We start from the raw sequence: 14,324 nt of genomic DNA on the forward strand, positions 1-14,324 counted from the left end.
TATATCACATACAGGTATAAGCACTTAACTCCATGATCTTCAACCAGGGTTCTGTGAAACCGGCACCCCTTATGGGTTCCGAGGCCTACAGGGTGTGGGGGAAAGGGAGAACTAGGACAACTGTCCCAAGTCCTGTGGCTCAGCGGCACCCCAGCAGTGGCTCTTCGACATTCACTTCCAATCACCTCCCTCTGGTCGGCATTGGAAGTAAGGTCTGACCGAAGGAGAGAGCTGCAGACCAGAGCAGCACACCATAGGTGGAGAGAGAGGGAGAGGCAGAATGCAAGGAGAAAGACGGAGAGAGGGGGGGGTGAAAGAGTGTGAGGAGGAGAGATAAAGGGGGGGGAGGTAGAGAGATGGAAGGGGAGTGTAAGGAGGAGGAGAAAGACAGGGTGTGTAAGAGGGGAGGAGAGAAGGTTGGGGTTCCCCAGAATTTCCCTTTATATAAATTCTATGGTTCCTTAGCAAAAAAAAAAAAAAAAACCACAGCACTATTTACAAGTGCAACATGAGATTCACATTATACAGAACAATTTAATATAGAATAGAAATGATTTCAATATATAAAAGTGCTTAATTAAAAAATAAAAGCATTGTAAGAAATAAAACAGATTCGCTACTCAAAAACCCAGGTGAATGATCCTTGTAGTAGATTTCCTCGTGCTGTGGGGAGCGCAGAATCGCACCAAAAATAATAAAGACTTTTTTTTTTTTTAAAAACACAAATATATAGTGCAATATATCTGGACTATTAAAAATAAAAATTCTTGAAATCCTATGATGCCACACTCACATTGCCCCAACAGGTTAAAGGCCTAATGAACCCAATATGTTGTTTGAGAGGATTCTCCGTGTATCTCTTTCTCTTCGCCTCCGGGACTATCGTATAATCCGGGATCGGATCCTGAACTCTCCCAGAGAAACAATCAAGACCATAAGAATTGTGCGGTTTTTTGTATATATAAAAGTAAAATCAGAACTATTTGGCTTTTCTTTTGTTTCTCTAGGAGAGTTGAGGCTCCGATCCCTACACCAGCCTTATGCAGTCGATTATACCCTAGTCCAGAGGGGTAGAGTAGGAGCGGAGAATCCTCTGAAACATATTGGGTTCATTACAGCCTTTAACCTACTGAGGCAATGCGAGTGTTGCATCATAGGAATTCAAGAATTTCTATTTCTAATATTCCAGACATACTGCACTATATTTTCTTTGTTTGTTCTATTTTTGGTGACATTGTGCACATCTCTTAGGACTATGGAAAATAGAGGCGAGATACACGTTTGGCACACTATTTTCCGTAGCAGTGTTGGGGCTAGAACCATTCAAAAAGGCCCCATCTTAAAATGCCTAGATTTAATTATGTACATGCATTGGGTTTTATTAGCAAAATGTTACAAATCAAAATGTACAATTACCTTACTTTTGCATCAATACATTTGTACTTACAGGTCTATTGCATTATTACAGTTAATAGTTGAACAAAAAAAATTAAAAAATAGGCTCCAATTATGGCATCACTAGAAGCATTTCACATCAGGTCCTGCTATCCTCTTCCATGTTATAATTTCCAAAACAATACCCTACACCCATTTCACCTGTAGACTATGCAATTAAATGGGGCATGTGGCTTGGGACATACTGTAAGTTTATATGTGTAGCACAAACGGCATGTTTAATATATGTTAGGGCTTTACTGCCTTCTGTCTTTAGTTATTTATGTGAGCTTGTAGAGGCAGAGGGGGATTGGCCCGGTATTAAAGGGGTTGCACCCCATATGGCCACCCCCTGACCTCACCAGGGAGGCAAGGGGTTAACTGGACTGCAGTCCAGAACTGTGGTTTATCTTGCTATAACATGAAAATGAATGTTCCCCTGTTATAATGTACCATCATCATACCAGTGTCTGCACCACACACACACACACACACACACACACTGTGATCCATCCGGGAGGGCAAGGATTAATAGTTGAATAGTGATTATAGCCCTTAGTTTAATGTTCCCGCCTTTTCAGGCACCATTTTGCAGAGTCCCATAGGCCGCCATTGAGGCTCCATTCATTTCAATGGCGGAGAGAGCGGTTTTGGACCTGTTTCCTTCAAAGACCAGCAGGTGGCGTCCGAGAGGAGGAGCGGCGGTTTCGCATTGTAAGTCAATGGGCCCATTGACGTAAATGGAGATTCCTAGACGACGCTCTCTAGGAACGAGTTGGCAGCCGTCCAAACCGCAAAACCGCAAAGAGGAAACAATGTCCTGAAAAGAGCTTTGATCACTGTTAGTTCAAGTTCAAAGACAAGTGGCGTGGGAATCTTAGGTTCTAGGGCACCCAGGAATAAAATTCTTTTTGCCCCTAGCCCCTAGGCCTCCCCTCACTTGACCACCACCGGGTCCCAGAATCCAGGACCCCCAGAAAGGGTCGTGCTGGCTGAGCGTGTCGCGCCATAGGTTTCAATGGCGGTGGAAGAAGCAGCACGAGAAAACGGCTAAGTCCGAAACCCTGAAAACCATAAGCCCATATCTCCGGTTCTGGAGGGTTCAGAGGGCCGGGATTTGGAGTGCCTGCAGTCACTGTTCCGGCACGACCGCAGATCCATTCCCGACCCTCTCCGACCAACCCGACTGAGTATGGACCACCATAAAGGTTCGTGAGTTTTTCCCATAGACTCCCATAGCCGCCAATGGCGGAGTTTCACCATTGAAAGCCTATAGCGGCGGAGCCCGTTGTTTTCAATGGGGAATGAGTGAAAAACTGAGATTTATTTTACAGCAAAGAATTTTGTGATAAACTAAGAAACGGTTTATGTGGTATTTGCATATCTCCGGTTCTGAAGGTCGCTGCGGGCTGAAACTTGGACACTATAGTGTCCCACTTCCAGCATTAAGGCCTGGGTAGTTTGGACCCACTGGACCTAACAGAACCGGTTATTTTAATATGTTTGTGTATTAACCATCATACTGTATTTCAAAGCGGGGACAAATGCCCATGAAGATTCCTACATACTAAGGAATGCAAATTGTCAGGAGAGCGACCTAATGTCTAGGAAGCAGGCCCCTGATCAAAGACTCAGCCACTCTAACTGTTTACATGAGGGCGGAGTAGCGTGAAGCTGGAGTGGTTTGTGGGTGTTATAACTCACACTTACAAACAAAGAGTATCCTGCCAGATACCCCATCTGGTAGACTGCCCGGCGCCCCTGATTTAGGTGTGGGGCTACAGAAATGAGACCCTCGGAGTCCAAGTACGCATGGGCCAACTAGCTGGGGGGCATGGGTTAAACTGTGTTCCCACGTTAGAGATTAGGTACAGGTAATTGTTCTCCAATAGCCTGTACTCAATGGTAAGAATAGGGTTACAAAGATATATAAACTGTTGTCAACCCTACAGTCTTTGTCTTCTGATTACATCTTCATTGATACCTGATTGCTGGAGAATTGCTATCTGATACTTCTTCATTCCAACCCCTAAGTAAGTGTTACCTTCTTGTCTGTTAGGTGAACACAGCAAGATAGTACATCTATCTAAGGAATAAATATACTTTATTATATCTAAGCCTCGTTCAGTTCAACCCAGTTATTTGGTGTATATCATATCTTGTCATAAGTTACCGTGACAGAGCTCAAATACTAAACATGGCGAACCATTCTTATCACTTACCCGGTAGTCACGATTGACATCAGTGATCTGCCACAGGCTCTTTGGAAGACCCATTCTGTGATACTCTTTATTCAGGTTTACCAGCTTCCAGCCATCCTCACGCTCTGCTTTGTCCAACTTTGGGTTGAAAGAAAAGCAGTAGAGATCTTCATACTTCACTAAAGAAAAATAAACCAGAAAACAAATTGTACGTTTATCAAACAGAACAAAAAATTAGCAGGGTTACCATTTAGGGAGAGCAGGGGGAACCAGTGCTACCACGGCCCCGTGTTTCAAACCAAGTTGAAATCAGATTCTAAATTATGGAGTATCCTCTATTAATATCCCTCTGAAATATGGGCTCAACCCTTCCACGTTGATTACTAGCCGTACCAGGGTTCTTCAAAAAGGGGCCACATTAGGAAACATTTTAGGCTTAGAAGGGCCACAAGCTTGTTATGTCATATTAGATACATTAAACGACATGAAAATTAGAAAGCCAACATTTTACAAGCATGTAACATCTGTACCATATATATTTACATGGCCTTAACTAACAGTACAAGGGTTTTAGTGTGAAAAATAAACCTAGCTCCTGCTAATTTCATACTAGTGGCTTAGGCATCAGAGTGTCGAAGGGCCACACCAAGGCCCATCGTGGGTCACATTTGACCCGCTAGTCTGACTTTAAATGAATATATTTTTTGGTCTGAGGCAGTGGACTAAAATTCTTCTGGATATTGAAGGGTAGATTTTAAAAAAAAGTCAGTAGTGTTACTCTTGTAAATCTACAGTAATTTCCACTAGACAAATCACATTAACTACCAATTAAAAAAATAGTGATTCCTACATTTTAATCTTTAAAAATCCAAAAGCTGAAAGTTGGCCCCCCAACGAAAAACATAAATGATGCCTCTAAAAATTAGCACTGTACCTCACAACAGTGCCATATGTTCCAAAAAGGCCTTAAAATGTCTATCGTGTTATGGGTTAGGAGTGGCTTTTTTTTTTTAAGCATTTGCATTCAGAGTTTCAATAGTCTTTGAAATCTGAATGTGACACCTTCACAAAGAAAAAAAAAAAAAAAAAAAAAAAAAAAGGTGTAAGACACATTAAGCCCTCCCACAAGAACTGCTAAACTCACAAATCTGTCTGTAGGAAGCGTACTCTGAAAGCTGGCTAGAATGTATGACTTGGCGAGGTACCAACATTTCCGGGCATTAATGGAATAATGCCCGGACACCAGCCAATCAGCTTTCAGATCTGGTGGTATCAATGGTTTAGCACAATTAGTATTTCAGCTTAAAGAGGCTTCACACCTCGTGTTTCCTTACTCACAGAAACATGAAGCGAGACACACCTATGTTTACATAAAAAGCTCCACAGCTTTTATATTTAGATATTTCAATTATACCAATATACCAATACATCTATTTGTAGATTGTTTTGTCCAGATATTCAACATATTTGATTTTACAGCCAAGTCTAAATGGTACACAGATTAGGAAAACCTTATCACGAATAAGGTACCTTCTACAGCAAAGCACTAGAAACAAGCGACACGTTGCCATCTGGCCGAGCCTTACGGGAGGCAGTTTCTTGCAATAATTTCCAGGGGGGGGGGGGGGGGAAATACAAAATCCTTATAGCATGGTTTCCCACACTCATTAAAAGATTCAACAAATTCGGCTATGTGGAACCCACAATTTGCTCTAAAAGGCAGTGGCTTATCAATCTCCAGGCAGCAAGTTGAAAAATTACAGGATCGGGGATATGTACTGGATCTTGAGAGAAGAACTAACTGTATGTCAATCCCAATATCTTGGGTAACTTGTGGATAGCCTTATAAGAGCCTTGAACCATGCTCTGCAAGGCCAATGAGTGGTCAAAATCACACTTGCCTTGTGTCTCGATCTCTCATTGCTTCATATAGCAAGGAGAATGGTGGGGAAAATATACATTAGTTAAGTAATAATCCCTGAAGAACAGGGCATTACTGGCCAATAATGCCCTGGCTGGAAGAGTTGAAGGCCCGAGGCGAAGCCGAGGGACTTTAACCCAGCCAGGGCATTATTGGCCAGTAATGCCCTGTTCTGAGGGGATTATTACTATTATAGGCTAAATGTAGACTTATTTCATACATAGACACTTTTGTATAGTTAAATAGATTTTTTTATTAAAATAAAATGGTAAATACATGAAACCACTTCTATATACGCTTACACTGCAGATATCTATATCCACACACTGCCGCCCCCTCTGTGTACACACACACACACACACACAAACTGCTGCTACACACACAAAACAGCACACAACACACAACACAGTGCCTCTACACACATACTGGAGCTCTATACACACACAACACAGCACCTCCTCTACACTCACTACACAGCACCAGCTCTACACACACACAAACTCTGATGCTACACACACATGCTACACCCATAAACACTGCTACTGACACTCACACACACACACACACACACACCAGCAACAATCAAAAATGCAGCCACTTACTAAACTTTGCACTCTCATCCCAGCTCTACACACAACACAGCAGCTCTGCACCCCCCCCCCCACACACACACACAACACTGTACCTCTATACACAACACACTTCTTTGCAGTCTCTCTCCTCCCCCCCCCCCCCAATTCAACTGAATCTGCTCAGAAAATCTCAGGCCTCGTTCAGAGTGCCAGCTGCAGGACTCGGAGGGAGGGTGGGAGGGAGGGTGGGAGGGAGGCAGTGCTGCAGTTTGCTGGGCAATCTGTGTTTATCCCCCAGCAGATTTTTCAGCGTTGAGGAGGGGGCGGGGTTACACACGGCAGGGTAAGTATCCAAGTTGCAGTCATGAAATCATTCTGAAGAATGATTTCATTGGTTGCCTAGGTCCCTGTGACGCTGCTGCAGCTCCAAAAAACGAAATTTTCATTTATTGAAACTGTAGTCAGCTTCAACTCCTGGCCTCGGAGACAGGGCGGTTGCTACCCTGACAACCAGTATTCAAATTGAATTCTTTGTTTCTCACGGCAGCACGCCCTCCCTCCGAAGCCAGCACCCTGAACGAGGCCTCAGTCAGCTCGGGAGGGGGAGGAGTCAAACCGTGGCTGATACTTTTTGACCAATCCCCTGCCATGTCTCAGAGCTTTTACTTAATTCAAACCAATCCCCTGTCCTGTCTCAGCTGTTCTGAAAACTGATTGGCTGGAAATAAACAGATTGAAAACTGCATTTTGCAAGCTGCTGAAATTCAGGGCATTACTGATTGGATAATGCCCGGAATTTTAACCAATCAGAGAGCAGGGTTTTCAATAATGCCCTGAATTTTTACTGCTTTAGCCTATAATTGGAAATACCATGTGATCAATATTGCATCTCAGAAGCTTGCTTGTTGATCTTATTTCATGCAGTAGATTGGCACTTTGAAATTCTTTGCAGTAACCATGTAGGTAATTGCAGGAGTCCCCATTCTGGAAAAATATTCCCCCCCCATTGGGACAGTGACCATACGACTTAACAGATTTGGTTTTGAATGAGGCAATCCATCTTTACATTGGTTTTTTTCCCCCTCAGAGATGAAGTTCGATGAAATGGATAAACATTTTGTACCCACCTCAATATTTTCCAAACCAGATGACTGTTCCCCATTGTCTGTTGATAGGAGTTACCTCCAAATAACATCCTTGGAGCCTCTTTAAATAAAAAAATGCTGTGCCATACTGCTCTGAGTTACAAAGTATTTATTAATAATGAAGTTTATTTTTTCTTCTAATCTTGAGCACAAGGCTTGTGAAAGGGACCTCTCCAATCCGGGGAACTCATTGGTCATCTTGAAATGCCATGCTAAAAGCTGTATGGATAATTCCTGGAGTAAGATTTTTCTGATTCAGCCACCAACTGAGACTTGGCATTTATTCAATCAGGTCTAAAAAATGCCATTTACCTGAATTAGGCCCCTTGAATAAGACCCTTAATCTTGTTCTGGTCAGTATAGAACTCAAGAAATTCTGAGCTTCCTTGTTCTTGAAAAGAGAACATTCTCCAGAAAAACAAAAGCTGGAATCTGGTTTAGTTTTCTAAACCTTACAGATTTGCAGAGTTATTTACTTTCGTCACTCAGCAGCGACACGGTTTTGTTCTTAAAATCGAAGGTCACTCCTAGAAAGTGTCTTGAGAATACCGAATTGCTCAGCAATTTAGCAACCAGCCACATTGCTCTAGAATTTGTACAACCATGCATTACTTTTGGCTTTCAATTCCGATAAAAGCAATAATCCATAAATCATCCAAATTGTGAAAAACGGCAACCCTGTTTTGCCATATAAGCATGTTTGTAAAGATGCCGATTTCTGTTGCAAATCCAAAATTGGAAAGCTGTGAACTAGAAGACGTGCAGAACATATGGCTTCCTTAATGATGCCTCCATTCACCTGTCCATAGAATCTCTAAAATATGAACCATCTTTCATTGGCAAGCGCTTAAACAAAATGGCAGATTGTTTCATTAAAATAGGTTATGATCAAATCTGCCTTATGTAAAAACCAGGATAATCTTAGGTTATACTAACAAATGGGGCTATTCAGCTACATTTCAGTAGCAACTATTCATTTTTACATAGTAGATAAGGCTGAAAAAAGACATACTGTACGTCCATAAAGTTCAGCCTATGCTAAATTTAGAAAGAAAAAGTTGCATGGTGCTCCAAACCAAAATCACAGCAAACAATGATGATTGACTTGAATATACAGCGGATTACCCCTCCAAAGGAAGCAAAAGATAAGGCTAGGATATTAAATTACACCCATACACCTGTTGGATGTGTAACTGGAAAATAAAGTCCCACAGGCAATGAGGTAAGGACAGTATACACCTGCCGGTGTCCAGCATTAGTACATCATGGTAATAATATGGGGTAATAAACAACAATCCTTGCAGCCACTAATGGAGAAAGGAGAGTGAAAAAGGCTCACTTAAGAGTATAACTCACGCAATTGAGGAGCCTGATGTTTCACTTCTCTTGGGGTGTACCGTGCCTCCGTTGATGTAGATAAGCAGGAGCAGGAAAGGAAAAAAACGAAGCACTGGTTCCACAGTAGGTTTAAAAATAAACACAGAAGTGCGTTCCCACAATAAAAAAGTTTAATGATCAAAAGCACAAAAACAGAACACCTACGCGTTTCGGGCTTGTGGCCCTTTATCAAGGTGAAGTTTATCAACTTGATAAAGGGCCACAAGCCCGAAACGCGTAGGTGTTGTTTTTGGGCTTTTAATCCATTAAACTTTTATTGTGGGAACGCACCTCTGTGTTTATTTTCAAACCTTCAGTGGAACCAGTGCTTCGTTTTTTTTCCTTTCCTGCTTATGCTAAATTTAGACATACTTTACTCCAAGGGTGTGCAAACTGGGGGGTGCGCCCAGGGGGGGTGGGGGGGGGGGGAGGGTAGGAGATTTGTCTGGGGGGGCACGGGCAGTTGTAGAGGTCACGCGCTAATTCCCCATGATCCGTTGTCATTTGTATTATTTATATGATTGTCACATCTTCTACTACAATGAAGCGCTATGTACATTAGTGGCACTATATAAAGATAGACATGCATACTTTTACAAGCCTGCAAGGAAGCAAATCTCCAGAACAAGGTTGGGACAATAACAATAAAGAAATGTATTGCAATCTGTTTGGTAGGAAAAAAAAAAAAAAAAAATACAAAAAAAAAAAAAAAAACCCACTATTCAAAGTTGTTGGTGCTAAATGTCCTGTCCACTGTATCATATCACTGTAAAAAAAATGACATTTCTGAGAAGTTAATGTGAGCAGGTATTCGTATATGACATGAATGTCAATGAACAAACTCGTACTTTACTTACAATTATTCAATCAACTGCAGGAAGGGAGCTTTCTACAGAGGCAGTTTAACAAGTAGAGCAGATTTAGGCACGTTCTATAGTGCCGGGCGAGGATTTTTAGTTGGCTGACATCAGTCAGCCTTTCTATAGAAGTGCCGCACACGGCAGTGAGAGGGGAGCCGACAGACAGCGGCGAAGATGAGGAAACATCTTTTCGCGCCACTGCCTGCGCTCAAATGTATGTGTGTGTGTGCGCGCGCGCATGTATGCGTTTGTGTTTGGATAATTGCAGAAGTAAAAAAAAAAAATCTTATCTAGTACTTCCTTTCACTCACACAACCCATGCACACATATACTCACACATACATACCTTACCTGCAGCTCCCGGCACTATATACAGGAAAAGCATGCAGCGCGTTCGCATAGGAACACGCGGCTGCATCCTGTATATAACAGGCCTAAGGCAGGGGCTCCCCTGGTCTGCAGAGCGTGGGTCCCATTATCTATTCTTGTTTTATACATTAAACTCTCACACCAAGTAGCGCTGTCTGCCCCCAACCTCAGATAAGTCACACAGTGTAAAAGACCACTCCTGTGCTCACATAACCTCCCTCTCCTCCGCTCCCAACACAGCATGCCCTGAAACCCCCACTTCAGCCATTGAATCTGTTCTGTTTGGGGGCTCACACATTTGAAGTCGTTGTTTCAATTAAACACTCTTGCAACCCAACATGGTGGGGAAACTGCTTAAAAAAGGTCTAGTACGGGATACCTAATGGATAACATTATTAGTAAGAGTCAGCATGGATAGATCGTGCCAAACTAACCTCATTACTTTATTTGAGGAGGGACGTAGGTATTTAGACCAGGGTAATGCAGTTGATGTGCTGTACTTAGATTTTGCAAAGGCTTTTGATACAGTGCCACACAAGTGGTTGGTGTACAAAATAAAGCAAATTGGACTCAGTAAAAATATTTGCACCTGGATTGAAAACTGGTTGAAGGAAAGACAGAGTTGTCATAAATGGAACTTTTTCAGGTTGGGCTAAAGTCGTGAGTAAAGTACCTCACGGATCGGTACTGAGACCCCTGCTTTTTAAACTTGTTTATTAATGACCTTGAGGTTGGCAGAGAGCAAAGTCCATCTTTGCTGATGACACTCAATATTGCACAGTAGTAAAATCAGAGCAGGATGCCATCTCTCTCTAAGACTTGGATAGACTGGTAACTTGGGCAGGTAAATGGCAGATGAAGGTTTAATAGGTTTAAAGATAAATGTAAGCTTATGTATTTGGGAAACACGAATAAACAGGCGACTTACAAATTAAATTGGGATAAAATTAAGTGAATCCTTGATGGAGAAGGATTTAGGAGTGCTTGTAGACAGCAGGCTTAGCAATAGTGCCCAATGTCATGCAGTAGCTGCAAAGACCAATACAATCTTAACTTGCATTATACAGGGAATGGATGGAAGCATAATTATGCTCCTCTATAAAGCATTAGTAAGACCACACCTTGAATATGGAGTACAGCTTTTAGCACTACTTCATAAAACATTATGTAACTAGAAAAAGTGCAGAAAAGAGCCACAAAAATGAATAAAGGGGATGGAAAATCGGACACGAGAGGCTAGCTAATTTAGGCCGCGATTATAGTGTGACGCACCTCCGGAAACAAACTAATGTAGAGCAATAAAGGCGAACATAGTTCGCGCGACGAAGCGACAGATTACAGAAGAGACAAATGAAATTGTTTTTGCAGCGCGACTTCACATCACGTGACCTGGATCAACCAATCTCAGTGACATTCATTGGGTTCCTTGTGTGCCGATTATCTGCTTTGCAAGGATATCTTTATCATCTTTTTATCGATTTTGCAAGTGCTGGAAAGGACTGTACCAGAGGGGAGATGCTCACTACACGTGACTGAACTGCCCGCTTTTGAGGGTCATTTATTTAGCGCTTTGTTGCCGTAGCCTATAACCTCTCTGCCCCTTTCCCAAGTCAGATTGATTGGATTCCTGTGCACCCAGCTGTGACTGCATTTTATCTTCCGTATATGTAGCGCACTTGCCCCCACCCCCTGGGAGCTATGGCGGCTACGGTGTGTATGCTTTACCTGTGGCTTACAGGAGGCCTGAACCTCCACTGCTGGGAGCCTGGGGTGTACCTGATTCGATGAGTGACAGAGCCTCCACCTGCACGGGATCCTAACTATGTGGGATAGCCCCATGCTGGACCATATATGACCAATACACACTGATTTAGTAAAAACAATAGCAATTTACTATGTGCAAAGAAACAATCATAAACAATAGCACTACTACCGCAACCCTAGGCCTCGCAGGACTGCAACCCCTCACCATGCCTTCCCAACACCGTGTCCACCCCCCTGCGTGGTTTACCCCAATGTACTGAGGTGCTCCGGGCACCGGACCGTCCCAGTTTCAACAGAATAAACCACCCAACCAAGTGTGTGAGACAGCGCTGTCCCACTAGCCCACTATAGTTGGTGTACTTGGTGAGATGAGGTACCTGCTGGGTGTGTCCACACCCGGGTGCGCAAATGATGCAGATGGGATCCACGGATCCAATAATGAACCGCGACGCCTCCGCCACTACGGCAGGTGGGTCCCTCCTGGGTGGTACCACCTTTAGTCTCTTTAGCACAGATGGATGATCTGGTCCCAGATCCCCCTGATCCAGGATGCAGCGTGTCCCTCACTATTATGCTACAGGGGCAGTGTCCCTATCTATGGGCCTGTCCCTGCAGCAACCACAAGCTGAGGGGAGACAGGGCCTAGCTGGGGCCTAACAGAGGGTATCAGGCCTAGAGCAGGTGCCACAGACACCTGCAACCTACTCCTTCCTTGTCCCAGCTCTGACTAGCGTGGCTTCCCAAGCGTCCCAAATGTATCTATCTCCTTGCAGGAGATCCTGAGCGCCCTATTGGCTGCTGTGGGTCATGTGTTGCAGCAGCCCCTGAGGCTGATGGGAATTGTAGTCCCCGCAGAGCCCTACTATGGACCGCCACTCGCGCAAGCGTGATACTTCTAATGGCCGCTGGGTGCTCTGCCACGCATGCGCGAGCCTCACTAACACATGGCGCCCTGTAGTGTGCTCACCGTGGATCTCCGGCGATGCGCTCGCCTCCCTATCAGCCTCCCCTCACACGCAACTATCCCCATAGCCACCGGAGGGTAAGAAGAGAGAGAGGGGGGGGGGGGGTGGGGGAGGGGGAAACGCGGAGGAACCAGAGAGGACCTGGTTACATATATAATTATCCCCGTCGCGTGCGACATCACAATGGCTAGTGCATGTTTCGCTCACACGCACACTACCACTATAAATCGCGGCCTTAGATTTGTTTACATTAGAAAAGGAGCCATCTATGAGGGGATATGATAACTACATGCAAATATAGTCGGGGATGTGAAGATTGATATAAAGGTGTGTGGCTCAGGCTATATGAAGACAGACTATCATCACCACCATTTTAGCGCAGTAGCCATTTTGAGTGTTTGAATGTATGTATATTTGTGTATGATTTGTGAATGTTTGATCCTGCAGAGTATCGCTCCTGGCTGTAACTCGTCCTTGTATAATTCCTACGAGTCATGAAATTTAAATTGCATTCGTAAGAGGTTTTTTCTGTTTTAGACATTTCTGCTGACCTTAGGTTCTGTTATCTGACAGATACAGTACACACAGAGGGCTAAACAGGGTTACTCCTTAAGTCAGAAGGTTAAGGGGCCCACATTATGGTGATATATAGGATAAGAATATAGCATGTGAAGCATATTTATGTATTAATAAGGATTTTTGTATAAGTCATCATATTGTTTTTTATCTCTAAATCCAGCCCCCTTAAGGGGCGTATTACTCATTTTGAAATGTATAAAAATGTGATACCAAGCAATATGTTTTCAGAGGAATGAGTTCATTTTTGAATTCTCTCATTTGTACCTTGGTGCAGATAAACTCACGATGCTTTGAACCCTTGACTCATTGATATTATTTCTACGCTTTCACAGGGACAATACAAGGAGCTTTCAAAAGGAACTCTTCATCCTACGGGCAGCACAAATAACATAGGGTCATCCCTTAAGGTTGGAGGAAAGGAGATTACACCAGTGTCATGATATCATAAGATATTATGTATTTTAATAAATCTGGTGCTTCAGGGGTAAATGTGTTACCATTTGTCTTAAAATACAATTTATTGGATTTATGACAGGCCAAGACCCCTCCTGGGTCTGTGCAGATCTTCAAAGAGTGCTCAATTGGGGGGGGTTATCACTGATGGCTCACTAAGCGAGGTGTTGTTTCGAAGGATATAAAAAGATAGCCTTGGATCTGGCTGTCAGCCTCAAAGAAAACTAAACGTTCTTGAATGATCACTTGTGCATCCCAGAGAGGTGAAGAACAGGTCACCGTTCAGTTGGAGGAGTTCATTAACAAAAATCAGATGTGTAGTCATCTATTCTGCATAATAACAACCACAGGTACATATGTGGCATTGTGGCAACAAGACAAATCAAAATCATAACACACACTACAACAACATGGGTAAGAGGTCCCTGAAAAAACTATGCTCTTTGCACAAAAAAAAAAAAAAATCTGCAAAATGTGGCCGAAAATGTAAATATGCTCTACAAAACGTTTAGCAGTTCATTCAGACCCCCAAAGCATTACTTATTATAGCTGTAGATTACAGGGGGGGAAATAGATTACAAGAATACTTATTGGCTGGTGGCAGTGGATAGATATGATTGCAATTGAGTAAGGGTTTAATATTAACTCATTGAAAGTACCTTGCGGAGGAGAGGTGAGTTGGCT

At 43.1% G+C, this 14,324-nt stretch overlaps 1 protein-coding gene and 1 long non-coding RNA gene across 2 annotated transcripts in view; both read right to left on the bottom strand.

The window, feature by feature from the left end:
• LOC142500086 (uncharacterized) overlaps positions 1-14,324 on the bottom strand; it is a 297,348-nt gene that overhangs the window by 55,902 nt on the left and 227,122 nt on the right. The gene's annotated exons all lie outside the window — the stretch shown is intronic.
• Positions 1-14,324, bottom strand: part of MTMR7 (myotubularin related protein 7) — a 78,720-nt gene that overhangs the window by 55,902 nt on the left and 8,494 nt on the right. The window contains exon 4 of the mRNA XM_075610039.1: positions 3,657-3,814. Within this exon, the coding sequence (XP_075466154.1) occupies positions 3,657-3,814 (158 nt within the window). The remainder of the gene's footprint in view (positions 1-3,656; positions 3,815-14,324) is intronic.

The sequence above is a fragment of the Ascaphus truei genome, chromosome 1 (genome assembly GCF_040206685.1).
Source record: "Ascaphus truei isolate aAscTru1 chromosome 1, aAscTru1.hap1, whole genome shotgun sequence".
NCBI classification, from domain to species: Eukaryota; Metazoa; Chordata; class Amphibia; order Anura; family Ascaphidae; genus Ascaphus; species Ascaphus truei.